Source organism: Eretmochelys imbricata, chromosome 6, assembly GCF_965152235.1.
Source record: "Eretmochelys imbricata isolate rEreImb1 chromosome 6, rEreImb1.hap1, whole genome shotgun sequence".
Taxonomy (NCBI): domain Eukaryota; kingdom Metazoa; phylum Chordata; order Testudines; family Cheloniidae; genus Eretmochelys; species Eretmochelys imbricata.
In genome coordinates, this window is record NC_135577.1 from 85,573,577 (window position 1) to 85,600,863 (window position 27,287).

General features: G+C 42.3%; 1 protein-coding gene across 2 annotated transcripts in view; it reads right to left on the reverse strand.

The window, feature by feature from the left end:
• Nucleotides 1-233: 233 nt before the first annotated feature.
• The window catches only part of EGLN3 (egl-9 family hypoxia inducible factor 3), a 35,300-nt gene continuing 8,246 nt past the window's right edge, over nt 234-27,287 (reverse strand). The window contains exons 2-5 of one of the 2 annotated variants that reach the window (XM_077819020.1): nt 9,025-9,144; nt 5,807-5,943; nt 4,879-4,952; nt 234-4,454 (exon numbers count right to left, since the gene is read on the reverse strand). In XM_077819020.1, the coding sequence (XP_077675146.1) occupies nt 4,417-4,454; nt 4,879-4,952; nt 5,807-5,943; nt 9,025-9,144 (369 nt within the window). In that variant the 3' untranslated portion in view covers nt 234-4,416. The remainder of the gene's footprint in view (nt 4,455-4,878; nt 4,953-5,806; nt 5,944-9,024; nt 9,145-27,287) is intronic. The other variant, XM_077819021.1, reaches the window with a different exon arrangement.

Genomic DNA, 27,287 nt, shown 5'->3' on the forward strand with positions numbered 1-27,287 from the left:
GAAGCGACCAAGGAAACAGACCAAGCTGCTGGAAACAAAACGGATTTCTTCACTGACAGCTTTCCAGAAATGTGCAGTACCCCAAAGGACTACTGCCACCATCTATGAAAAAATGCTGATTATTGATTATATGTTCGATGCCATCACGTTTCTCAACTCTATAGATTCAGCTATATAACATCTCATACCTCCTGAATAAGAAACAAGACTGAAGAGACTTGCTCAGCACAGAATTTAACATGACCCAGTGTTTATTGACTCCTGCAACACTTTATTTGTTTCATTCCACATTTTTTTTAATAACATGAACACAAAATGTGCTGGATTGTAAAATACCACCACATGAATCAGTATCTATTGACTCCAAAGTGCCAGGATTGTTGACCAGCATACAACCTGACAAGAGAAGGTTTACCCATAACTCACTCTCAAAGAGCTGGTAGTACATCACAGTTGAAGTAAAAATAATTAATTTGCCTGCAAATAGATACATTTTCCTTTACATGCGAGTGGTGTTCGAGCTATTTGCAAAAAACATTCAAACATTTTAAATTCAACAGAAATGGAATAAAATACTTTACAGAAACAAGGGGTTTTAAAACAAATGAAAAGATCACGATCTTTTCAAACTCTACTTCTGCAGAAGTCATTTACGCACAGGAGCAAGGGTAAACTATAGGGGGAAAAAAGATTAATGAGAGGCCACTTTGCTCAAGAGGCCAACAAGTCAGGTACAGGCTTAAGAATACAAATAGCCTCTCTCTATTTCTCAATGCCTTGTTTTTGTTTTTAAAGTTGTTTGTCCTCTCCCAGCTTTCTTTCACAACCAGTAGGCCCTGTTGGGAACGATAGCTTAGTGGAGCTTGCAGATCTTCCAACATCACCTAACGTGAAATGAAGTCACATTGGGAAGGGCAACTAATTTTTTTTTTTTTTTAAAGCCATGGATTTTCCATCACTGACAATTTTTAAATCCAGATTGGATTTTATTTTAATTTTTTCTAAAAGCTCTGCTCTAGGAAATATTTTGGGGAAGTTCTATGGCCTGTGTTCTACAGGAGGTCAGACTAGAAGATCAAAACGGTCCCTTCTGTCCTTGGAATCTATGGAAGAAAAACAAAACAAAAACAAAACAAACCTCCACCTTTCACATTGCTTGCATTTGGTGTACAGCAGTTCTGCAGACGTGAATGATGAAGGCACACATTTACCTAAATGTGTAAACAAGCTGTTGGTGGCTTTGGGAAGACTGAAAATTAAATACACTGGAGAAATAAGTCCATTTTCATAGCCAGATGGCACACGCTGCTTAGCTATATACTGTATATTTTAAACACTTTGCCATGAAACCCAAAGCTGGAAAGAAACTCCTTAAGTCCATACCTAGAGAAGCAATTCATGCATTTTATTATTGGTACAGCTGCCAAAAGAAAACTTTGTTCTTGTGTAGCAGTTTGCAAGCATTCCCCTCAAGAAAAAGTGGGAAGAATGTGGGAGAGACTTCAAGAATAAGGCTTCATTAATGACTTGTTAAAATTAATGTGTGAAACATCCACAGAGATCCTTCAACTGATCTCAGATCTGTGGTGAGGGAAAGGGGGAATATTTTATAATCCTGTATACTCAGTTTCTTGATGTTTAAATTTTACATATTGAGAGATGAAAGGTCTGTCTCTTCCAGGTAAAATCAATCAATCAACACTCTTACCTAAACCAAGAGAATATAGGCTGAAACTGAAAACATTTAGCAAACATTTTCTTTACAATAAATGCACCAATTTCTCCACACACCCCAAGCACACTGCTGGTGCCTTATGCTGGCAACAGAGATAACAAAAGTACCTTTAATATCCAGACCCTTTTAAAAAAAAAATTGTATAAGCTACTTTGTTGTAGGCAGATGTGTTGTTGATGTGATTTGCACTAACATTACCATCTAATAGGCAACATTGATTAAGTTTAGTGTTTCTGAACTCTATCAGAAGCAATGAGTTTTTATTAGGTTTGGCCCCTCAAATAATTAAAAAAAACTCCTTTAAAGAACTTTTTAAAATGTAGAAAATGTCAACTTTGCATAGAGATACTCAAACTATTACGACATATTCCCCTGCAGCCAGTCTTTTAGAGAGTTCAACATTTAACTATTTACATAAATTAGTCTTTCAAGGAGTCACCTATTGCTTTCAGTTAAGACTTTTGACTCCTTTGGAATTAGAATTTTAAGTTGATTAAGTTTCCTTCAAGCCCATTCTGTGCTATTTAGATGCATCTGTAGTGGAAGAATTTTACTTTACAGAAGAAATGTATCAAATTACATGACTTATTTGAGGGAACCTAGTAGGATTTACAGGGATCAGGGATGGTTGTGTCATCTCCCCTCCTCAAATACATCTCTCTTATTCAGCAGGATGTGTGTCCTGAAGACACAGACACGCAGACCAAGTGGAGTTAAAACCACATGATCACACCTGGATCCCCAGTAGAAGTCTGAGAGGAAGAGGGGTTGGCCAATACTAGTTCACTTAAATTCAGACTTCAAAAAATGGGCACAAGGATGACCCTCTTTTTCTTAAAGAATACAATTGGCTCAAAATACTCAATTCCTTTTGCCATTTCTCATGCCAGAAAAGCTGCTGCTTTTACATTTTGTGTTGCTGTTGTACTTTTTCCCCTAGCTAGGAAGCCTGAATAATGTCAAAAGGTCCTAATTTGGCAGTGCCTAGCACTCACATCATCACTCATTCTCTGGGTCAAGTTCTGTGGAAGCCATGTGCTTGCCCATGAAGGCTGTCCTGCCAATTGCTCCCCTTCTGGTCAGGCATGCGACAATCTGAGTCAAGGGTGGGTTGGTTAAAATGGGGAAGAAAAATCATAATTGGCAGGGCCCCTCAAAACGATTGGGGTCCCCTGACACATGGGAGTATGGGCCAGAGGGGAAAGCATATACTTGGAAGATGTTAGTAGGTACTGACATACATTGACAAGCTTGGTATAACTATATGAATGAAGAGGGAAAGTTTACACACTAGGTGTACAATTGTTAAAACAAGAATGATTTATTTATGTGCTCAATGTGACCATGACAATTTTCTCAACATCAGTGAGATCTACACTGAACAGCTAAGTCCTGGTTTTGGAAGTTTAAGCTGCTTAGGGACACCTTGGAAGTTATTCATCTAGTTTTAAATTAAAAAACAAACAAACAAAAAAACCCCCCACACACTTGAAGAAAATGTGTTCCTGCTCATCTGAGCCTAATCCTCTTTTTGTATATCTTGTGGCTCAAATGCATGAGGGAAAATAATTTGAAATAATTGGGACAGCATCACTTTTTCATTCAAAGTGCACATACATACGAATTAACCAAATGTCCGAGCTCAGGATGGGCAGCAGAGAGAGAGATCAAAACTCTAAATTAGACATAGTTATTCATCGTACATTTGTCAGGCTGCCAAACATATCTTTACCTTCCAAATTCACACTTCTATGGTACACACGTTGGTATACGGAGACTCAATTAAAAATTCTTGGCTCTAAGGGCTAAAGCATTTTGTGTGCCATCAACTTCCCCAGCTTACCAATCTTTCGGAGAAACCAGCTGCTTTAAAAAACAAACTGAAAATGGGAAGTGAACATTGATCCAGCTCAAATCAAAAAGAAAAAAAAATAGTTCACAAAATTGTGAACAGATGCATAACTGCCTCCCCACCCTCTGTCCGGGGGCTGTAAAAGGGCAAAGCAACTGAATTGCTACTGCGTGACTGTTGAAACGTGAACAAAATCCAGGCAGTTTGATGGCAACATGGAAGATTATCCTTTTAGAAAGTAAAAATACAGGAGAGTAAAGCCAATGCTCTGTGCAGCAAAAAAGTGATTAGCAGCCCATCAATAGCCCCACGTTAAGCATAACAGAAGATGACCCTCTACAAATACCTAGTTTAATTTCACATTTCCAATATCTTGCATTGCCCATCGGCATCTGCAACAGATTTTAATTTGTAAATCGCCTTTCCATTGAGCTAAGAAATTTACATAAAGTGCAAATAAGACTCAGGTTTTTTCCCACTGGTTCCAATACTTGTTATCTTTATTACCACTATTACTAAAAGCCAGCTGGCTTAGCCACCTGCATTAGGCTTTGGTGACATTCTTCTTTTACTAAAATCCTGGTTACTTTCTTCAGTTAAAGGCAAATAGAAAACAAGGGTTCCTTCTGCCAAATGCAGGCATGATGGGAGGCTACTGTGAGTACCATCAATGTAATATGCAGGTGTTAGACAGACAAATAAGTACATTCCTGTGGGTAGGAAGAATGTCCAATGTTTCACTGGAAAAGGACAAGTCATCTTTGGATCTCATCATTTGCAAAGAGTTCAGAAACGGTCGTGATAAAAGCACTATGCCAGCAGATAACTTTCAGTCTTCATGGAGAGCTGCTTCTGTCTTCCCTGCATCTACAATGAACAATTGAAAATGCAATTAAGTTATAGTAAGTAAGTGTTTTGAACATCTAATGTAATAGCAGTAATCAGAAGACTCAGCTGGGGAAAGGAATATATCTGTATAAGAACTGCCATACTGGGTCAGACCAATGGCCCATCTAGAGTAGTATCCTGTCTCCAGTATCTGAGGTTCAGGGAGAGTGTATGGAACAGGACAGTTGGAATGATCTATCCTTGACTTTTCATTTTGGCAGTCAGAGATTTAGACCTGTCTACACTACAGAGTTAGGTTGATGGAAGAGTTAGGCCAGCCGTGTGGTCCCATGTAGTTCTGCAGTGACTGTGACATCACAGCACAGTGCATGCTGGGTAGCCATAGTGAAACAGAAATGCCTTGAATTATTATTTTCAATAGATTTATGAAAAAAAATCATACCAGTTAAATTCCTAAACTTTTTCTTGGCTTCTGCTCTTTCTTCAGCATCAAAATACCACACAGTCATGGCATATCTGTGAACAAAAGGAAAGGATTTATTTCTTAGACTCCCAAGAAGACACTAAAACACCTAAGGACACTGGGTTTTTATTCTCATACAGAGAGCTCAAAACTCTCGTTTGTCTATTATAAAATTGGAAGCAGACGAATAAAGAACTAATTTGATTTCTGGGTGATAAAACAAACCAGGGAATCTCTGTAGACAAACTCTGTGTGTGTAAGTCTAAGTAAAATCCAGGGAAGAATTTGTGCTGTACCTCTGGGAGGCATAGCACAGATCTGGCAGAGGGAGGGCAGAAATCACTTTAAGATCTTCCCATTCTAGGTGCTCCAGATGTTAAAACAATCCCTGGGGTGACTTAGCCAGCTTGGGGGTTGCTCTAACTTATGGTAGCCTGGCTTGCCTATAGTTGGCTGCAGCACCCCCAATCCCTGTAATGTTATATGATACAGGCCTACTCCAAGGACCCCACACTCATATTCACTATGGCTGTTTTGTGCAGAGCCTGCCACTGAGGAATTCTCTCCTCACCAGCTGAAGGGCTTACAGCTCCAATATGCTACCACAGCAGCATACATGGGCCGCAGCAAATGGGGTAGAGGGAGTGGGGAACTTCACCATATATGTTATGCACGTATATGGCTTGATCCTGCTGCTCATTTTTGTGGGGAAATTTACATTGGCTTCAATGGTTCCAGATAAACTCCATTCACATTAGTATTTGTACTGTACATATGCATGTGTGCATATATACAGATACACCCCCCCCACATAAAGGTTATATACTTTTATATACTATGTGTGTGTTGGAAAAGAGCCAAGCTCTTTAATCTTTGGCCACATGTCAGTACTGAACATCGTATTTACCTGGTTGCATAGGAAGGTTGCACTTCATGTGGGTTCCTTCGGTCTGACCAGAAAAAAAGTAACCTGTCAAAAATGGGCTCAACATCTGCTACATAGGACTTTCCTTCCGGGAATATTCGAAGAATTCCACCATGCAGCTGAAAGTAGAGTGAAGGGTTATTTTCCCCCACATACATACACCCACATTTAAAATGACAATTGTTTCCTCTTTAAACACAACAAATGTGGAGTAAACGTTGAGGGCAACGCAACAGCAGCACATGGCAGTGCTGGAAAGCTGTGTGTTGCCTCACGTTAGTCACTTTGATTTTAGCAAACCATTCAGATTGACCGAGCATAATAAACGTCTGTTTAAAAAAAAAAAAAAGTCTGCCAAGATGAAACACCAACTGCTTTTTTGAGACAGGACTTCCCCCTTCACAGAGGCTCTGTCACAAACACATGGAAACCACTTGAGCTCACAGTCATTTCTAAAATTAGTTAAGACTCATAAGAAGATTGTTTGTTCATTCTTTCTGGTTTGAGATCAGACTTCACTGCATGACTGTCAAATGGCATTTCAAAACCCTGGTATTGAGCCCACATAGGAATTCTCTTTTGGGTCTGACAGTGGAATGCTGCACTGGACATGAATATGCGGGTGTACCCAGCCATCTAAAGTTGCATTTTATACATAAAATTGTGGCTACATCCTCCACTCTTCTCACTCCTTCTGGTCTGGCTTCTGTCACATCTCTCACCCTGGTTTCTGACAATCTTATGGGACAAAGTTTGCACCAATTTACGTGCATCAGTGGAAGCGCACAGGGTACAAGTCTGTGCTACCATCCTCCTAGAGGACTAAGGGAAGTGCAACAGGTCAAGCAGATGGTTACATTTTTTTCCATTTCAATATGTGGGGGTATTATTCAGAACATGCTGTAGGTCCAGGATTGTGTTTTTCTATAATACAGGATTTTTCAGTGGCAGCATCTCTCCAATATTAAATCACTTGTTGGGATTTAGTGGAGGAAGCGTGTTGGCACTTAAAGGGATGGCAGCTTTACATGACCAATGCATGTTAAGAAGAAGGTGACCTTAGTATTATCTGACCAGGAAATAACCTGGGAACAGGTTTGAAAGCATTCTAACAACAGAAATCTGAAGAAACAGTCTTTGATTTTACAAGCCCTTATCTTGTTTATTATTTAAGGTCTGATAAATCCCCTGCTCAGGGCTGAATTAATTGCCCTGTAATGATACAATGTGCACAGAAACAGAAATGAGAGCCAGCTCACCCCATTTGGCAAAGAAACTCATGGGATGTGGCCAGAGAGTTAGGGAAACTCTACCCGATTCCCCTTATGAAGTGTGCTGCGACCCTTTGAATGGAAGGGATTTAAAGACGTGGGGAGTATACAGGGGGCAAGGCCTCCCAATCCCATGAATCTAGGAAATCTGTGGGGAAATGATCTGCCTTGACAGCCCCTGCCTCAGTGTTGGCCCATTAGTCCTCACCCAGCCCTGCTGCCATTGGCTTAACAGTGGCTGTAGAGGGAAATGCATACTCAGATGTCCATGAGGTTAAGCAGGGGACAGTGTCACAAAATACAGCCAAGCTCCCTGCCTTCTGGCTGCTAGCCCCACTGCAGACCACAGGAGCTCCTTCTCCAGAGGGGTTTTTACACAGGACAGGAGTACAGAGAGGGTGGGACAGTGCTGCAGAGGAACCTCAGTTTTGGCTCTGACCCTGGAGGTAGTGTCATAAAGAAACGAAGCTACTTCTCACACTCAGGAAGTGCTTCCTTTGCTGGGTCTTATCTTACTTTAAGCTGAAGTCAATGAAAGTTTTTCCATAAGATTCAGTGGGAGCAGGGTCAGACCACTTGAGCAAAAACTTGCATCTTTCATGTATTAAGGGGTCTAATGAGACAGTTGGAGCCAGAAAACATGACAAATGGCTCCAATCCACTGAGGAAACTCCTAGAGGCCACACAGAATGGAGTCTGAAGCTGCAAGCCCATAAGCCTGAACAGATCACCCCTAAAATACCAAACCATCATGGAAAGTTCATCTTTGACAGATTCTAATAGTGCCAAAGGCAGTCAGGAAAATAAAACAGACCAGGGATCTAGAGTAGAAGGAAGATGGGCTACCATGAGAATTCTAGTCTCCAAACGTTCTGTATGCCTGACTGATGGGAGGGAAGGCAGGTAGTCTTTCTGGACTTAAGGGACCCAATCTGTAGTTAATCCGTTCTTGTGCTTGGGGCCAAAAGATAGCTTTAAACCACCTTTGTGTTCTCAGTATTCTAGGACCATGCAAGGCCCTGACTGACTCCCAGGATAAGGCATAGCAACATTGGGGCTTGGTGCTCAACATGCATTCATTGTGCCCCCTATGCTAGACAAGGGCTCGTGTAGAGAATTTACATCAGTTCTACTTTAGCCAGGGGGGGCGGGGAGGAATCCCTGAACAAGGATATTCCCATGGGGCTTTTACACCCACTTTGTAGCACTTTTATGTTTCCATAGAGACATAAAGCAGCCTTTATTTAACCAGGAAGCAGTCACAATAACCAAGTCTTTAAATTAAGGTGAGAGAGATCATAAACATTTCTGGCAAGAAATTTTCTAGCAAAGTCAGGAAAGATCAGACTTCACATTCCTAATATCCCTAATGTGAAAAAACAAGCATAAATTAATAAATGTCTTTCATGCCCTCTTCATGAATCATAAGAAGCAAAAAAAGGGCACAAACCTAATTTTCATAGATCCTTTGCAGGTCAACTTAAAGGGACAGACCCCAAAAGTGACCTACCATTTTTTGGTTAAAACTGCTCCCAGATTCCACTTAGTCCTGAGTGGATGTGGTTTCTTTCTAGATGCTTCATTACTCTTTTCTCTAAACAAAACTAAAATGCCAGCAGCCCAGCACATGAGCTGTTCTACGACTACAAACTGGAAGGGGGCGGGGTGGGGGGGGGGGAGAAGGGGAAATGGAAGAAAAAAAAACTGGTAAGGAAACAATTTCAGTTTCAAGCTTCCAAAGGGGTTGCTAAAAACAGCAAGAAAACCCAAAATGTAACTGAAAAGTGCAGTTTTTAAAACCAGCTGTTCAAGAGTTCATGAAAATATGAAATGCAAGTAAACAACTGATAGCAACAACAAACTGTTTCTGAGCCAGCCTTCCCTTGCCTAGAAATATGGGGTTGCTTTTGGAACCCATGGCTCACATACCTTTGAGTCCCAATCCTTATTCAGGTAATAAATACAGGTGATACAGCGCCCATCGCCATTTGGATTGTCTACGTGACGAACATACCCAGTTCCGTTCCCAGGGTAGCAAGCTACCATTGCCTAAATGAAAGAAAAATATCCATCAACTAAATTCCCCAAGACTCTCGCTTTGTTTTTAAAACCTTCCTGAACAGTTGATTTGACTCTAAATACTAAATTATTCAGAGCATCAATCCAAAGATTCCAGTGGATACTAACAAGAGGACCAGTCACAAATTTTTTCCCGCATATGATCCTGCCTACGGGCAATTCCATACACGTAACGTCTTTGGTGTATAAGAGCAAGTACACTGGAGGGGGGAAATAGTTTATTTTGAGTAATATGCTAAAACATAAAAGGACCAAGTTACTATTATTTAAAAGCAACACAACTTTCAACTGCAGCTTGTTGTTCAAGAGAGTATCTCAATAAAGGTTTACTAGGGTTTCTAAGGCTGCATGGTCACTATTAATCTGAAGTTCTTGGTCATAGTGAAAGCAGACAGCAATCTTACTATGCCGAAGTTTTGCTGTGTCCCCATCCTCCACTCCAAGTTTCCTGCACACATAGCTCATATCCAAAAACACCACATGCAATTGCAAATTCAGGTTCCTCAGGAGCGAAGCGTGCAGAGATATGCAAATCTTTAGGCTGTGCTTGAACCAGGCCGTACATGTTTGCTGTCACGGGCTGAGCCACAGAAGTAACCAGAAGTTTTCATAATCACAATTCTTTCTTTGATCATCCTCAAACCTGCTGATGTGGCCATTTAAGTCAAGGTTTGGTTAATTTCACATTTAATGGTGAGAAGAATCAACAGAAACACAAACATGAATCATTTTGAACCACAAGAGAGAACTACAGATGACTAGGAGGAGTATGTATCGAGCACTTAAAAAAAAAAAAAAGTGGTCTTTTGCAGCACGTACGCATTTAACATGAATTCAACCCAGTAGAATGATATTAGGAGACAGGGCACTGGATGCTCAAGGGATTATCAATTGGTTACCATGCCTCACTTGTCTAAATTATTAGTCTGAATTGGTAGTGACAACCTAAGTGCACTAAACTCTAGTCCTAAAGATATGGCCATACTAGCTTTTTCCCACAAAACTTTTCTTCTATTATTAACACTGGAGGCATGGAATAGGTAGTAGCAATGGTGGCAGACCATCAGCCAGCACAGTGGATCCCTCTGAACCTCTGCTAATTAAGCTTAGACTCTGTTCCCTCAAGGGTGTGCCAATTGCAGAAATGATTGTACACACAGTTGCACACATACAGTTCTCTATTTTTAATACTACAGTAATTTACTTTCCTTCACGTTGCTTGTCCTTTCCTGTAAAGGTTGCCAGAATGACACTAACAAGTTGTTATAGGATGCAATTTATAATCTGCTCTGCTGTTCAAGCCCCTATGGACATAGCTATTCTGAGGCCCAATCCTACACAGTAAGGTGAGAATCTCAAGGAGGTGATGCATGCTCTTAATTCTGATCAATATCAATAGGCACTCTTAGGATGTGCTGGCACCTTGCAGGATAGGTCTCTAAGGCCCTATTCACTATAGTCATTTCAGGGAACCTGGCTGCAAGTTGGGTGTCAATTTGTAATGGAGGCTGAACCTTAATGATATTTCATTACCAGACTGAGGAACTGTGCTAAGGTCCATTCTCCATGGCAGTACTGGAAATATAGCTAAATATAGCTCAGTAAAAAGGCTAAGGGACAAACCTGGTTGGAACCAGGTTCCCTGACCGTTGTATTTGCAATGTAGAGGGAGCAGATGACTATGAGCTCTGGCAGTAGAGGAAGGACAATACTAATTCTTTGTACCACAGGAACAATACTCTTTGGCTGATTGAGATGCCCTGGCTTGAAAACAAGGCGTTTACATAATATTATGGTGGTGCTGGACGGCTGAGGAAGGCTTTCTTCAATGGGCAAACATCATTTGAATAGCAATGAATTGTTCAAATAAAAATTCAGAGTGACTGCAGTTTGAAAAAAGTGAGCTCTTGTGGTGTAATAAGTCAGAGGTTGTCACTAAGGGTACATCTACACAGCAGCTGAGAGAAGTAATCCCCAGCACTGGTAGACATTTGTACTAGCTCTGCTCAAACTAGTGCCCCCAAAGAGCAGTGTCCCCATCATGACATGAACATACCAGGATCTCAGACAGAGTTGTATTTGGGTGGATAGCCAGAGCTGCCACCAAGGCTGACGGCAGCCACACTGCTATGTTTAGTGCACTGACTCAATCAGAGCTAGCACGTGTGTACATCTTCCTCAGCTGTGAACTCCACCTCCCAGCTGCTGTGTTACAGCCTAAGGCCCAGAGTCTTAAAGGTACTTAGGGGCTGATCAGCTCAGTATTTCAATGCCAGCCCCGTAGGTGCCCTGCCGCCTAGTGGAATCCTCAGCCCACAGCTAGGTACCCAGACTCCCTATACGCTGGGTCTCAAACTCAATTTACCTTAGGGCCACTGCCAGTCCTCAAATCCTCCCAGGGACCAATAATGTCACTGAAGATGGTGTTCAGAAAAGAAAACGTTTATATTGTATTTTTTATTTTGAATTTCTTAGAAGTAATAAAACTGTCAAACAACTTTATACAATTCTTTGCCTGCCAGAGAGTTTTTAGTGTTTGCCAGACACCTGGCAACGCTTCAGTGCTGTCAGTTTGTTGATGTTTGGCCTCAGTGACTGAGCAGTTGAAACCTTCAGGATTGCAGAAAGGGGTGCATCAGGTAGTTGTGTTCGATATTTTGACTTGTTTATATTCATCGTGGAAAAAAGTGATGCCGCCTCCATGGCTGACTCTGCCCGGCAACTAGTGATGGTATCTCTCCCCCAGCCAATGGAAAGCTGCGGGGGGTGGCACCTGCAGCAGACAGAGGCCACTGTGGGGAGGTTCTCGGGCTGCAGATGGCCCGTGGGCCAGGACTTTGAGACCCCTGCCCTATACAGTGCATGGGGAGAGGTAGGTGCTTAAGACACGTTTCAGAGTAACGGCCGTGTTAGTCTGTATTCGCAAAAAGAAAAGGAGTACTTGTGGCACCTTAGAGACTAACCAATTTATTTGAGCATGAGCTTTCGTGAGCTACAGCTCACTTCATCGGATGCATACCGTGGAAACTGCAGCAGACGTTATATACACACAGAGATCATGATCTGAGCTGTAGCTCACGAAAGCTCATGCTCAAATAAATTGGTTAGTCTCTAAGGTGCCACAAGTACTCCTTTTCTTTGTGCTTAAGACAGGGATCCTCAGAAGCCGGCAGGCTTAGTGAGGAGCTGCCTAAGCTAACCAGGAGTGAAATGCCTAGGAGCAGGGCTGGGAAAGAAGAAGGGCTTAGGCCCTTAACTGGCTGACATGAGGTATCTGGCTGAAGGGCTAGAGATAAGTTCCTCGTTCTGTTCAAGATCCTCAGCTGCAAACCCTCCCCTGAAGTTACACACCGAAGCCAGTTCAGCTGCTTAGGTAGCCCATGCTCTAGCAGCTGGAACCTTCTCCCTGGTCTTGTTGAATGCAGCGAGCGAGGGTTTAAATTTACAGCACACTAGGACGCCATGCACTTGGGGCCAGTCACAAAAACTGCCTCACTGCCACTGTAGACACCTAAATTCCAGAATCAGGCCCCATGGGGATTCACAAAACCCTCGCTCAGCGGCCACTGAACCGTGTGGGTGCCTCAACGCTCTTGGTGCCTATGTTTCTACAGTAAAAGTTCCCCCAGCACCTATTTTCTGCCTCAGTGTGTGCGCTTTGCTGCCTCACTCTACATGTCCAGATGCCTATGCCACACAGCGATGCAGGATTTGGGGGTTGGAGGGAGGGCAGACAGACAGGCATTTCTCCACTTTGGGCCCCACAGGTGAGTTATTGGGTAGGCATCTTCAGAGCTCTCCAACTGGAGAGCCTACACAAAAACAGGTGGGAAGAGGAGGCCTTCCCTCATAAGTTTCAGTTCAGTGGTTAGGGCAGTCATCTGGGATATGGGAGACCCTGGTTGAAGCCCCTGATGTGAAATAAAGGATTTGCACAACAATCTGCCACCTTACAGGCTAGAAGCTCATTAGCTGTGGGGCAATGTCAGAACATAGGTGGCTTTCCAAGTGCCATCCGGTGGCAAGTAGGGGTTAGGCAGCAACTGAGTGGTGGTTATGAAAGGGTCAGTGGTGCCTAAATATCTTTGAGGCTCTGGATCTAATGCCTTAACACTGAGGCCAGAATCTTCCCAGGCCTCCCCACACACTACATTCTAATAAGAAACGTGCTTTTACTCAGCAGATGCCGCAAGGTATTAATTATTATTATTTTGTATTGTCTGCATCTGCAACTTATAGGAGTCCCTGGGGATGAATGAGTAGAACAATTACCGTATCATCCAAAGCACTGAACGTGTTTATATAAAAGGTTAAATAGGAGCTTTCCAGCAGCAGCAGACTCAGGGGCAGAAGAGCAGAAGTGAAATATCCTTTTTCCTGGCACTAGTAATATTTGAATGAAGCCTTAAACAATGAAGGGAAATCATTGTGGTCCTCCTAGAGCCTGTTGAAATGATATCAAGTTTTATCAGAGCACTGACTGGAGCAGCTCCAGTATAGATCAAGCTAGCCTCAGCAGGGCCTCCAGCTGTTACTACTGCTTTTGGATTCATTGGTAAGCAAACAAGAAACAGGAGATGAGCCGAGTGACCTAGACCTAATTTAGGTAATTGGTGAACATTGGTCTTTGCCAGTTTAGCACTCGGGCTTGATGCAAAAAATGGAGACTGGATCAGATCAACAAGATCACTATCCCCTATAGAGGGGAGCAGCTAGTGCAACAACAACAATTATTCCCTATGGATTTGTGTTGATGTGTTAAGGAGAATACTTTCCTTTGGGGGAAAGTCTATCCAACAGCCAATTCTGATTTAATATAAATCAATCAGGCAGTAGGAAGTATGAATGTGCCCTGTGCTGTTATTTTATAGCAGTGAAATCAGCTGCAAGGAGTGTGAATAGGCTTAACCTCCCACTGCAAATACTCAAGAGTAAATCTCAGAATCAGCAGGTGAATTTGCTTTCATTAGTCTGCAATTTGTTGATGCCAAAAAATACACTATGGTCTAATACTCCAGATTAAAAACCTCACACATCAATGTACATACAAACTACTTAGCTGGTTAAAGGCTGTCTAGCTGACAATCACAAATTAAAACCCTAAAATCCTGGAGTGTTATTTACTACCTGTCTGTAATTAGATCATAGAGGGGGCTTGTGACTGGTTTTCTGTCTGTCTCAAGTCTTCTTGTATGTAGCAAACCTAGGGAACTTGGATACCATGAAGGAATCAAGAATTCTACTGTTTCTGCACTGTCATTATCTGAGATGTTTGTTTACCCACTTGGGAAACCTAACCACCAGTTAAAAGAGTAGTAATTATTATCTGTAGCAAGGAGCCAGGGATCATCAGTGAATTACATGTTGCACAAAAAGGTTTACAAAAGGAAATAATGATAAAGTCAAATACCATATATTACAAATTGAATTACCAGGGGAAGAATTCTGCAAGTCATAGAAGATGGCAAGGAAATACAAATGAAGACTGGAAGTATACAAAAAGCTACAGATGTATAAATAGTCTCCCTACCCCCCGCCCTTCACTTCATTCTCTCTCCCCTCAATGTTTCCACTAGGGAAAAGCCCTGGTTAATTTCTCTTACTACTGGCCTGCAGCCACCTCACAATACACTGTGGAATTGTCAGATGATTTCACAAGCTAAGTAGAGTTGGGTTAGTCACTATTTGAAAAGGAGTTCTTCAGGGAATTCCTGGGTGGTGATGGTGGGTCAGAAGGTGGCATTTTTCCTTTATGTTAGCATTGAGCCAGTGTCATGCTAGTAGGGACTATAAAGGTGACATTTTAGGATAAGATGTAAATATAAAGGTACTGACATTTGTGACCACTATAGGTCCCAAACCTTTCTCCAATCCCGGGGCTGTTATTTCCAGTGACCCAATAAAATTCTGCCTTGGATAATTACCATCTGCCTGCATAAATTACTTCTATAGGTATCAGCTGGTTCCGGTATTTTTTCCATTTCCTGCACCAGATTGTTGTGTAGTGTTGCTGTTTGTCATTAAACAGCTGCTATATTTGATCCCAGGAAAGGGTACAGTGATCCCTCTCAGCAGTTTTCAAACTGTGGGTTGGGACCCCAAAATGGGTTGCAACCCCATTTTAATGGGGTTGCCAGAGTTGGTATTAGACTTGCTGGGCCCCGGGGCTGAAGCCACAGCCCAAGCCCCACCACCCGGGGCCGAAGCCACAGCCTGAGGGCTTCAGCCCTGGGTGGTGGGGCTCAGGTTACAGGCCCCCTGTCCAGGGCTGAAGCCTTTGGGCTCTGGCCCCCCGCCTAGGGTGGTGGGGCTCAGGAGAGCTTAGGCTTCAGTACCCCCTCTTGGCATCGTGTAGTAATTTTTGTTGTCAAAAGGAGGTCGCGGTGCAATGAAATTTGAGACAGTTGAGCTCGTTAAGTTTAGAAAGAACTTTGAGGTTCTGTGAAATGAAAGGTGCTACGTAAACACAAAGCAATAATGGTTTATGTAATTGCATCCTCTCATTTATAAGTCATGAGATGGAAAGCCAAAATACTAATAATTAATTGCATTACTTCTGACACACAAGCTTTAGGATATATTTTTAAATGACTCCAAGTTGCCTAAAAGTGGAGTGTAATATGTGGTTTGCAATCCTGAACTAAAAAGATTAAACACACACATTTGGAGAAGGAGCACCAGGATTCGCATCAGAGGCCCAGGTCTGAGTGAATGTTAAAAAACAGGTTGAGTAGTTTGTAGACTGCAAATATTTTTTTTTTGCACCCAATTGTGCCCAAATGTTTTCCATTGTGTAATTTATAGTGGTCAGGTATAAGGTTTACATGGCTAGTATTAAATATTAGTTTAGATTTTCATAAATTCAAACGAACACCCAACCACCACACCAAGGAATAGACTAGCCATACTGGCCTAATGTAATAGTCTTTACAGAGGAATAAATGGGAGGGAACAGAAGGGAGAGAAGAATGATGTTAAAAACCTAAACAAACTGTCTCATGTCCATTCGAAAGGTAACCGCCAGTTCCAATAGGTTACATTCTGCTCACCTTACTCTCCCAAAAATTTCCATGCTCTTCAATGGCAGTGCTGAATGAGAAAGGACAAAACTACAAGGGTACCTACTGGGCTCAAAGGGAGACTTGCGACTACTTGCAAAATTAAGCGTAGGCTTGAGGAAGAAGGGAAGGCATATTCTAGACCAGGGGTTCTCAAACTGAGGGTCGGGACCCCACAGGGGTCACGAGGCTATTACATGAGGGGTCACGAGCTGTCAGCTTCCACCCTAAACCGTGCTTTGCCTCCAGTATTTATAATGGTGTTAAATATATAAAAACATCTCATTCAGAGGCTTGCTGTATGAAAGGGGTCACCAGTAAAAAACTTTGAGAACCACTGTGCTAGACCATCCAGAGCAATGACCATGAATCTGTTCTCCAAGCTTAGGACTGCCAGTGTCAGTAGCAATATTTTACTACTTTCCTGTCAGGCAGGAACTATATCTCAATTAACTGTGGAAAAAAATCCATTGATTTAGCTTCCTTTCCTCTGTTCCCAGGACACATCAGCTTAGCCAGTTGGCCCGGTAGTTGGATACTTGTGGGACAGATCTGGATGTTCCAGGAACAGAAAAAAAATTCTTGCTTTGCTTGCATCTACTTTTTGTTCTGCCTTGATGATTCAGCTGTACCTTTGTAGCTGCTTCCACATGTACAGAGATGCATTTATGAGAAATTTTCAGGAGCTCCCCCAATATACTACCATCTGTCATTATTCTGATTGCCACAGGGTTGGTTAAGGGTCTTTCCTTGACTAGAAGAAGAAGAGAAAGTCCCCAAAGAAGGATCAGCCGATGATCCAAAAACTATTCCAACTGCAAAGGATAGGTATCATTTGTCAACTCTGCATTTTCAGGAGAATGCTGAAAGCTAAAGAAATAAAACCAAAGTTTATGGAATATCATGACAATAGGATTGTAATTCTGCTTAGAGTAACATCCTTGTCTCTTCTAATCTTCAAAAGAATTAATCTTCACTTGTGTAAGAAGGGTGTTGTCATGCTCCTTAACGCACATATGTTTGTATTTGCTAGGATTAACATTTCTCTGATTTCCCACTGCTCATGGACTCCCCTGCTCATTATGTTCTACAATGCTGAAAAAAGTGCTTTGTTTTTGTTTTGTTTTAAATTATGTTCCAATTTAAACTTCTCTTTATGCTGAAATTTTATTCAGCTGGTGTGCTTTTTATGTGCCCACAGACAGTACAGTTTGAGAATGGATTCACTTACTGCATGTTGAGAGCAGCCATGCTATCACCATAAAACCTGAAATTTATGAGGCTATAAGCCAATTAATTACTTTCTGTCAGGATATTCAGATTTAGTCTCCAATTAGCAGATGTAAACAGGCTTGGTGCATAAAAGCTGTTTCGGTTTAGGAAGCCCGCCCCTTAACTACTGAGTTCTGGCTCCTGGCCAGCTAGATGATGGCTTAATGACAGTGCTACGTGCAGAGCGTGAGGGTATCGGCAATCAAACACAAACTTTACTCCAGAGTACACCTCACAGAGAGACTGCCGAAGAAAGGAAACACACTTACAGTACATACAGTCAATGTACTTCTCATTTCTGATTCTTACTGAACGCCCTCCTTCCTTCCCGCACTCTCATTTCCTATATATATTCTTTTAATGCTAGATACCAAAGAGACACTACGGTCTAAATAGATTTTTAGAACATTTTTACTTGTGTTTTAAACCACTGTCTTCCTCTCTCCCCGCCTCATCATCCAAAAAAACTCCATACTATTACATTTTTTATTGTCCAGAAACAAAGCGGGGATGAACTATTCTGACTAGAAAGCATCAGACATTCAATACAGAGTACTCTGTAATGAGCCACAAGAGAGACCGTGACCAAGAGCTCAACCTTGTAGAAAAACAAGTTCATAAACACAAGCTCATTAAGGAAATCTGTAAAGAGTCTCGCCTTAAGTTCAGTTGTCAATGGGGAATAAAGGCATGGTAAGCAGAAAATAAATCTCCTTAAAGTTTTTAATCAAGTGGTTTTATATATCGTGGGGGATAATGTCATAGTTCCTTTAATATTTGATTCTTGTATTCCCTGTCACCACTTAGAGCTTTACCATTCTGTTTTTAATCACCCAGAGAAATATTGACAGAGACTTTGATAGACTAAGTAATGCCTTCCCTAGAAACAATTAAAGTAATTGCATATATTTTAGTCTCTGTCCCAGAACATTAATATAGGGCGTCATCCTAGATTTAATGGAAGCAAAACTTAAATGGGAATTTTGCCTATGTTAGGGCTGCAAGATCAGGCCTATATCCCTTTTTGACTTATGGACGCTGTGGGAGATGGTAATACTGCCTGCAGGACTTTCAATGTGGTGTACTGTATGCATAAATAAGCCATCTTTGCACTACCCTGATTCAGTGCTGCTGAGGGGACCCTGGGCTACTCCAACTTACAACAGCTGCCCCAGCGTCACATTGCAGACCAGAATCCCTCACAATACTGAGAGTCTATAGCTACTGACCTTTCTGCCCAGACACCCTGCCGTCTTGCCCACAGCATGCCTCCTATGATAGGGCTTCTGAGGGAAGGCAGCATAGGGCTACTTGCACTGATCCTATGCTGCTTCTGCACCCGAGGAATTTTCCCTCTCTCTGGCGGCACAGTTACAATCCCTGTATACGGGGCCAGAGCAGCTGTAGCAATTTAAAAATCATATAATTGAATTTGGAGGGAACCCCAAATCTCATCTGTGTACCATCCCAAAGTTCTCAAGGCCAGCTTGGCTGCTGAAGCTATGCAAACACTACTTAGCAGCATGAACACCGAGATGAATGGCACACAAATGTTGATCCCAGCAGTACCGCTAAATTAAGGCTAACTGATGAGACCAGTTATCCCTGCTGTAAATTTGGAATAAAGCTAATTCTACATTTTTGAAAGTCGACTAGCTAACAGTACATTCATGCCTGCACTGATTTGTGCATAAATGGATATTTATGGGTAAAACCCATTAAAGTTACCAGTGATAAATTACCCTCAGAAATAATTTATGTTGTTCTCTAAGGAATGGATGAATTTTAGTCTTTCAGCTCTAAGACCTTTTCTGAAGATACCACTGGAGTTAAAGCAGTACAATCCCTCCTAGTGTAAACACAGTTATACCAGTATAAACGTTCTTGTACCAGTACAGCTTGTCCCCATATGGTACGGGGAATAAGCTATTTCAGTATAAGGGTATGTCTACACTGGAAACTTCCAACTGCTGCCATGGGAACGCTCCCGCGGCAGCGCTTTGAAGTGTGAGTGTGGTCCCGTTCTAGCACTGGGAGAGAGCTCTCCCAGCAATCTACCTCCACGAGGGGATTAGCTCCGAGCACTGGGGAGCCCAGCTCCCATCGCTTGGGGCCTGTCTACACTAGTGCTTTAGAGCGCTCAGACTTGCTGCGCTCGGGGGGTGATTTTTCACACCCCTGAGTCAGAAAGTTAGAGCGCTATAAAATGTAAGTGTAGACATACCTTAAAGCACTGTTACACAGTAGAATTCTGAGTTACCAACGCCTCAGGAATGGAGTTTGTTCGTAACTCTGAACAAAACATTATGGTTGATCTTACAACTGAACATTGACTTAATATAGCTTTGAAATTTTTCTATGCAGAAGAAAAATGCTGCTTTCCCTTAATTGTGTTAACACAGTTAAATGTAAAGTACTAAGTACTGTACTGTATTTGCATTTTTTTTTTTGGTCTCTGCTGCTGCCTGATTGCATACTTCCGGTTCCAAATAAGGTGTGTGGTTGACTGGTCAGTTCGTAACTCTGAGGTTCTACTGTACCAGCATAACTGCATCCACACTAGGATTAGACTAGACAACAACAAAAACCCCACAGAACAAACCTTCACCACCCTGCAATGAACACTTCTCTACACATTTTTTATACCAGTACTGGGACTTAAAAAATAATCCAGTGCAAAACAAATAAACCCTCAGCATGCAGCACTATATTCATTATACTTTTGCATTTTGTATCTGGAGATCAACATGATTCAAAAAGGCAGTTAACCCATTATCTTCATTTTACAGGTGCGGAAACCAGGGCCCAGAGAAGTTAAGCAGCTGCCCAAATTCACACTGCAAGCCAGTTTCAGAGTCCAGAATTGAACATAAGTTGCCCAATTCCCATATGACAGCAAGGACTGCTACTCCATGAATTCTGGCTGCATATCCACACTAGAAAACAAAAGCCTTGATAATTTACTAGGTGGGACAGCAGCAGGGTAAATACCAATATGGCACGACACTCATGCTAGCCAACTGTTTCTGCTCCATTGTACTATCTTCTGGATGCTTACACAGTGCTTCCAAATACACCTTGCTGTAACTATGGTTGTCGGAGATTTCCAGAGAGCAAATTTCAGTGGGGCTCTGTACAGGTTCAGGAATCTACCAGGCAGAGTAACCTGCAGGATCAAGGCTTCAATGGGACTTAATTTTAAGTACACAAGCATGTTTGCAGGTTCAAAGCCTAAGGGTATGTCTAGCATTTTGGAGGCTGCGGGAGCAAGCCTCCCAGCCCAGGGCAAGAAATTCAAGCTAGTGGGGCTCATGCTAGCATTCTAAAAATAGCTGTAGACAGTAGTCAGCCCACCTCCCTCCTCGGGCTTCAGAGCCCGGGCTCTGTCTCAAGATACAACTTCAAAGCACAATCTACACTGCTCTTTTTAGAGGGCTAGCATGAGCTCCACTAGCCCAAGTATTAGAATATAAATAATAATCATTTTTATACAGGGAAAGCAATGAAACAGATGAACAACCATAGGTCAGCAAATACACAAAACAAATGTTTCTCTAATCCAGGGGTTCTCAAACTGGGGGTCGTGACCCCTCAGGGGATCACAAGGTGGTTACATGGGGGTTGAGAGCTGACAGCCCCATGAGGCTGACAGCCCCGAGCCCCCATTAAATTAATACCACCACCCCCCCGTTCTTAAATTAAAAGGGTGGGGGAAGTCACACTCAGAGGCCTGCTGTGTGACAGGGATCACCAATACAAAAAGTTTGAAAACCACTGCTCTAATCCTTTACAGTCATCCTAGTTATTGTGTTAAATTAGTAGATTTTTAAAAATCAGTAGTGTGACCTAAGTTGACACTGTCTGTTTAAATCAGGAGCCTAAATATGATTTTAGATGTTTAATGTTGAAATGTGCAAACTTGACATTCATATTCATGTTCATATTCATATACCCGGCCAGCAGGACTGGCATTGCTAATTCTCTTCTTCCTCCTCCTGTGAAAATGCAGTCCGTAAAATATTTAACAATTCAGTGACCTTTCCTGTTGGCCTGGTTCAGCAGCCATGTACATGCTTCACAGGCAGGGGAAGACAGATGAAAAGCTAATCCATTAAGGAAAGGGAAATATTGGTGAATACTGGAAAGAACAGAGTTCAGTATAGCCTAGGGGAGCCTGTTCTATTTATATCCACCAGCTGGCAGAAAGTGAATTACATACCTTAGCGGGAGGACACTCTATAGCACTCCAACTGCAGCCACTGCCCCCTCTTCCTTCAAATCCCTTCTCAAAACTCACTTCTACTAGGATGCCTACAATAAATTAGACACCACCAGCCAGGTTGAGCAGCTCTTGATATTTGTTTTATTAATGTAAATCAAAATGTGTGTGTACGTGTATATATATATTTTCTGATTGTTCCCTCACCTCTATGAGCTGCTTGTTTTCTTGGCTCCTATCCTGCAATGTGCTCTGCTTGGGCAGACCCCTGCTCCCATGTGAAGTCAACGGGGCTGTACGTCGGTGCAAGGATCCACCTGCCTGGAGCTCATTGGATGATCAGGGCCTTAGATTGTAAACTATTCAGATGCGGGACTGTCTTCCTCTGTGTTTGGACAGCACCTAGCACACTGTGGGCACTACTGGAATAAATGCTATTACTAATTTTAATGTGAGACGAGCTTGCTACAAGACACTGTCAAGTACACATCCTGATGCAAAGACAGTGAGAGATTATTATTTGGATTGCAGTAGCACCCAAAAGAAATTAGGGCCCAGTGTACATACCAAAATCTATCCACCCACCCTCTCAGATGGTCCCTGCTTAAAACCTAAGCAGGACAAGTGGTGGATACAAACACGTTGGGGGGAGCGCAGGGGAAACAGTGCAAGATTTTCCTCATAACTTATTTAAGGCCCCCAATCCAGCAAACCATCCCTATTCAGCAAGGTACTTAAGCACATAGAATATTAGAGTTGGAAGAGACCTGAGGAGGTCATCTAGTCCAATCCCCTGCTCAAAGCAGGGCCAACACCAACTAAATCATCCCAGCCAGGGCTTTGTCAAGCCGAGCCTTAAAAACCTCTAAGGATGGAGATTCCACCACCTCCCTAGGTAACCCGTTCCAGTGCTTCACCACCCTCCAAGTGAAATAGTGTTTCCTAATATCCAACCTAGACCTCCCCCACTGCAACTTGAGACCATTGCTCCTTGTTCTGTCATCTGCCACCACTGAGACCAGCCTAGTTCCATCCTCTTTGGAACCCCCCTTCAGTTAATTGAAGGCTATCAAATCCCCTCTCACTCTTCTCTTCTGCAGACTAAATAACCCCAGTTCCCTCAGCCTCTCCTTGTAAGTCATGTGCCCCAGCCCCCTAATCATTTTCATTACCCTCCACTGGACTCTCTCCAATTTGTCCACATCCCTTCAGTAGTGGAGGGACCAAAAATGGACGTAATACTCCAGGTGTGGCCTCACCAGTGCCGAATAGAGAGGAATAATCACTTCCCTCAATCTGCTGGCAGTGCTCCTACTATACAGCCCAATATGCCGTTGGCCTTCTTGGCAACAAGGGCACACTGCTGACTCATATCCAGCTTCTCATCCACTGTAATCCCCAGGTGCTTTTCTGCAGAACTGCTGCTTAGCCAGTTGGTCCCCAACCTGTAGTGGTGCATGGGATTCTTCCTTCCTAAGTCCACATGCTTCAGTCCCATTGATTTTACAAAGAGAGAGTGACTCTTTGAGCATATGCTTAAGTGCTTTGCTGAATTAGGGCTGAACCTTTTAAAAATATTTCTTTTATTGATTTTTTTTTCAGAAACATTCAAATCCAAACAAAACCAATCCAGTGCAATAAGTAAGATTTTTAAATTGATACAATAATCATTATTGACTCCAGGACAGAGGAATGAAAACACACACTGTTTTTAAAACAAAATACAGAAAAGGGCTAATACGTGACCCTCAAATCAGTATAAGTTATAAATGTAATTTAGGTATTAATCATTTTGGTACTAAGAAGCATGCAATACCTATTTCTTTGTGTTCACTGTAAGATTTAATTAAACTCCTAATTCAAGCATGCAGAGTTTTGTATCAGAGCAGATCTTTAGTTTCAGAACTGTGGCAAGGTCTTTGCATATATTACGCCAGTAATTTGTGCCAAGTAAAAGTTAAGGAGGACAGCGTAGTTAGCCGCTGATTTGGTGACATCTTTAGCATTCACAATGCTTAACATTTACCTGCTTTATGGGGACATTTTGGTGTCCAGTATAATTTATTTCAGATTTTGGTTTTGAATCATCATAGTGACAAAACTGCTTGCATTAATTAGCTTCTAATAATTGTTTTGCCTGGCATCATTAAATTTCTTTGTTTAATAATCTTTAAGAATACAGTGAAAACTATTACAAAGAAAAGCCCCTCTCTCACACACACAGAGTGCGGGGACGGAGGCAGGGAGGGAGGAAAAATGGGGCTTAGGGCTCTGCCAAATTGCTTGAGGGAACAGAGTCAGAGATGGTTTGGCGACAAAATGCCATGGCCGTGAATCATTTAGACAGAAGGATGTAGTCTACTTTGCATGAGCTGCCTTCATCTTTTCCCTTCCTTCATTGTTTCTCTGTCTAACAGAAAGGATGAGCTACTTCTGGCCTACTCCCTTCCACATTCATCTAAAAGTCACATAGCAATGTTATGCGTAAACCAAAACCATTTCCAAGGTATCATACAACAACATATCTTGTAGTAACAGAGCAATTATTCACCCTCAGACCTGCTAAGGCATGCGTTTGCACTGAGCCATCCACCACCTAGAGCGCACGTACTGAAAGCGGTTTCAATACTTTTCTAAAAACAAGGCTCCTCTTTTAATCCATTAAAACCTTTTCACTGAAGCTTAGAGAGAGTCTGGTCTTGTTAATGACTTGCTAACATTGCTGTTTTAGTCTTACACTTGATCACAGAAGGATTATGGCCATGCTAAATACAAGCCAGGTCTGTGACACTCACTCTTGTTGGTATACATACCCCTCTCTCCAGGAATCTAAAGCTGGAGACTGTTACTTGCACAGGTTCCCTTGCTACTTGGAAACCTTACTGAATTGCTTATTCTCACAGGCTGCCTATTGTAATGTTAAAAGAAAAGGAGGACTTGTGGCACCTTAGAGACTAACCAATTTATTTGAGCATAAGCTTTTGTGAGCTACAGCTCACTTCATCGAATGCATCTGATGAAGTGAGCTGTAGCTCCTGAAAGCTTATGCTCAAATAAATTGGTTAGTCTCTAAGGTGCCACAAGTCCTCCTTTTCTTTTTGCGGATACAGATTAACACAGCTGCTACTCTGAAACCTATTGTAATGTTAGTGTCACAGCAGACCAGGCAGCATTCAACTGGCAATTTGCCACTGCCTATTATGGTTTGGGGTAGGGAAACTCAATCAAGTCAAAAGCATGGACACACACTTTAAAAAAAAAATTGTGTCTACTGTCTGTTGTTCATAAGACCCCTATCAAAGTGTGTAACAAATCGGTGCCTACCAATTATGTCCTTATCAGCTTAGCAACACTGACTTAATATAATCATCACTGTATTCACGTTTGGGTTGTGTGGTGTTCTCCTTCCTCCCTCCTACCCCGCACCCATTTTGAAGGGGAATTTATTTCACAGCAAAGCGAGGAATGACTATGGCTAGAATTTGTCGGTGTTCTCAGGCATTATGAAGACTCCTCACAAAGGCCCTCTCTTGCTGGGTAAAAAGTGTTTTCTTAAATTGTGTTAACTCAATCAAGTTAGCTTAACACGGTTGAGAAGTGAGGTTGCAGGCCAACACGTTTGAAGCCATGTTCAGCTGGCCATCTTGTGTTCTAAGGGGGAATGTAGGCTACAGCACAGCCAGCTAACACAGCCTCAAGTTATAACTGGCATCCTAACAGAGCTTTTCAGTCATGTTAGCTAGCTCAGTTAAGTTAACACAACTGGAAAAAGGGGGGGGGGGGGAAGGTGATCATTTTTGCCCATCAGGACTTCTCCATTGCTCTGCCAGAGCCCTGACCTGCAACACCCCTGCTCTGGCTGCTCAGCAGAGGGATGTCTACACTACAGAACCTATACTTGCATAGTCATGTTTGCCAGCATAGACCCCCCCGAGCGCAGACGCAGCCTATACTGACAGGAGTTTTTTTTCTGTCAGTGTAGGAACACCAGCTTCCTGAAAAGGACATTAGCTACGTTGACAGAAGCACTCTTTCAGCAGTATAGTTGCGCCTACTCTGGGGGTTTTGTCAGAATAGCTGTTGGTCAGGGGGATTATTTTTCATACCCCTGACTGACACAGTTATACCAACATATTCTTTAAGTGTAGACCAAGCCAGAGACTGGTAATCATGTCTGGCTATACCAGGATAAGGGCTCAATCCTGCACCTGGATTCATGAGAGCGACCCTTAGCATCAATGGGGTTCTGAACAGGCACACAGGTGCACGCAGGAGGAACGGATTGCAAGATCAGGGCCTTAACCTCTGCCAGAATTTAGGACCAAATCCCCATCATTATTTTCACTTGTGGATGATGTAAAATTTGAACCCTTACAACCAGCTGTGATAACGTCATGGATAAACCTTCTACACCAGCAAACCACCACATATATGAATTTGGAAGGGGTTGGGGAAGGGAAAAGGACATTTACTAAAGGAGTTGATTCCATAAGGTAATAAAGACACCAAAGTAAATTGTTAACTTAATTAGGTACAAGGAATTCCGTATGCCAGCAAACAGGTTTACCTTGCAGTATATGTGCTCTCCTACCTCAGTGTAATAAGCATCCATGCATTTTCATTTCATTGCAGCTGAATGCTAAGGAGATTCATATGAGAGAGTTATTAAACATACTGCATACAAATGTTAACAGCTAAGGGAAAATTATCTCATTGCATAGAGAAATGCATAGGTGTGGAATGGTCTGGGGTCAGGAAAGTCCACAAGGTGAATCTTGCAGAGTTTCCAGAAAATTGTGGATGTATCTGGGGATGCAGAAGGGGTGGGACATGCTGCCATGCAATCCCACAGACCCTGTAAATCCACAGGAAAGAGTACTCTCACTCCCGTAACAGTTCAGGCCCACAGCTCTGGTTCCACAGGAGCTATGCTGCCAGTTAGCAAGCTATATGCACCTTCACAAAAAGCAACTCTTTCATGGAGTTTCAGGCATGAATACTTTGGGCTTGTTTATGGTGGGGAATTTTCCCTGGTGTAGTTAAATCCCAGCATAGCAATATCAGTGCAGGCCTCCACTGCACCACTATATAGGGCGGCTTGTACTGATGCGACTAATCCTAGTTTGAAACATGGCAATGGAAAAAATCAGAAAGTGGCCCAGTGGCCCATGACTGGATTCCAGAAGTCTCACCATCTGCTATCAATGAAAAGTGAGTAATAATACGGCTTTTCAAAAACTGTTGAATCCCAGGCTACAGTGGGATAAAATAAACTAATCCTTAAATTGTATTTCCTCTGGCCCTGATTCTGCAACCTTGAATGCATGTGCAGTCCCAGTGAGTTCCCTTCAGGATATATTGACAACTCTGTTCTTTACAGTATTCAAATGTTCCCCAATATTTCCCATTCCTGAATGGATTAGCTGGTCATCAGTCTTCCTGTCTGTATTAGGACAGTAAAGCATATGGATGGTCTCTGACAAAGGCCACAGGAAAGGTCACTGAGTGGTGAAGTGTTTCACAAACTTCCTTTTCACAGGAAAAGATGAACTGGCAATAGCAAT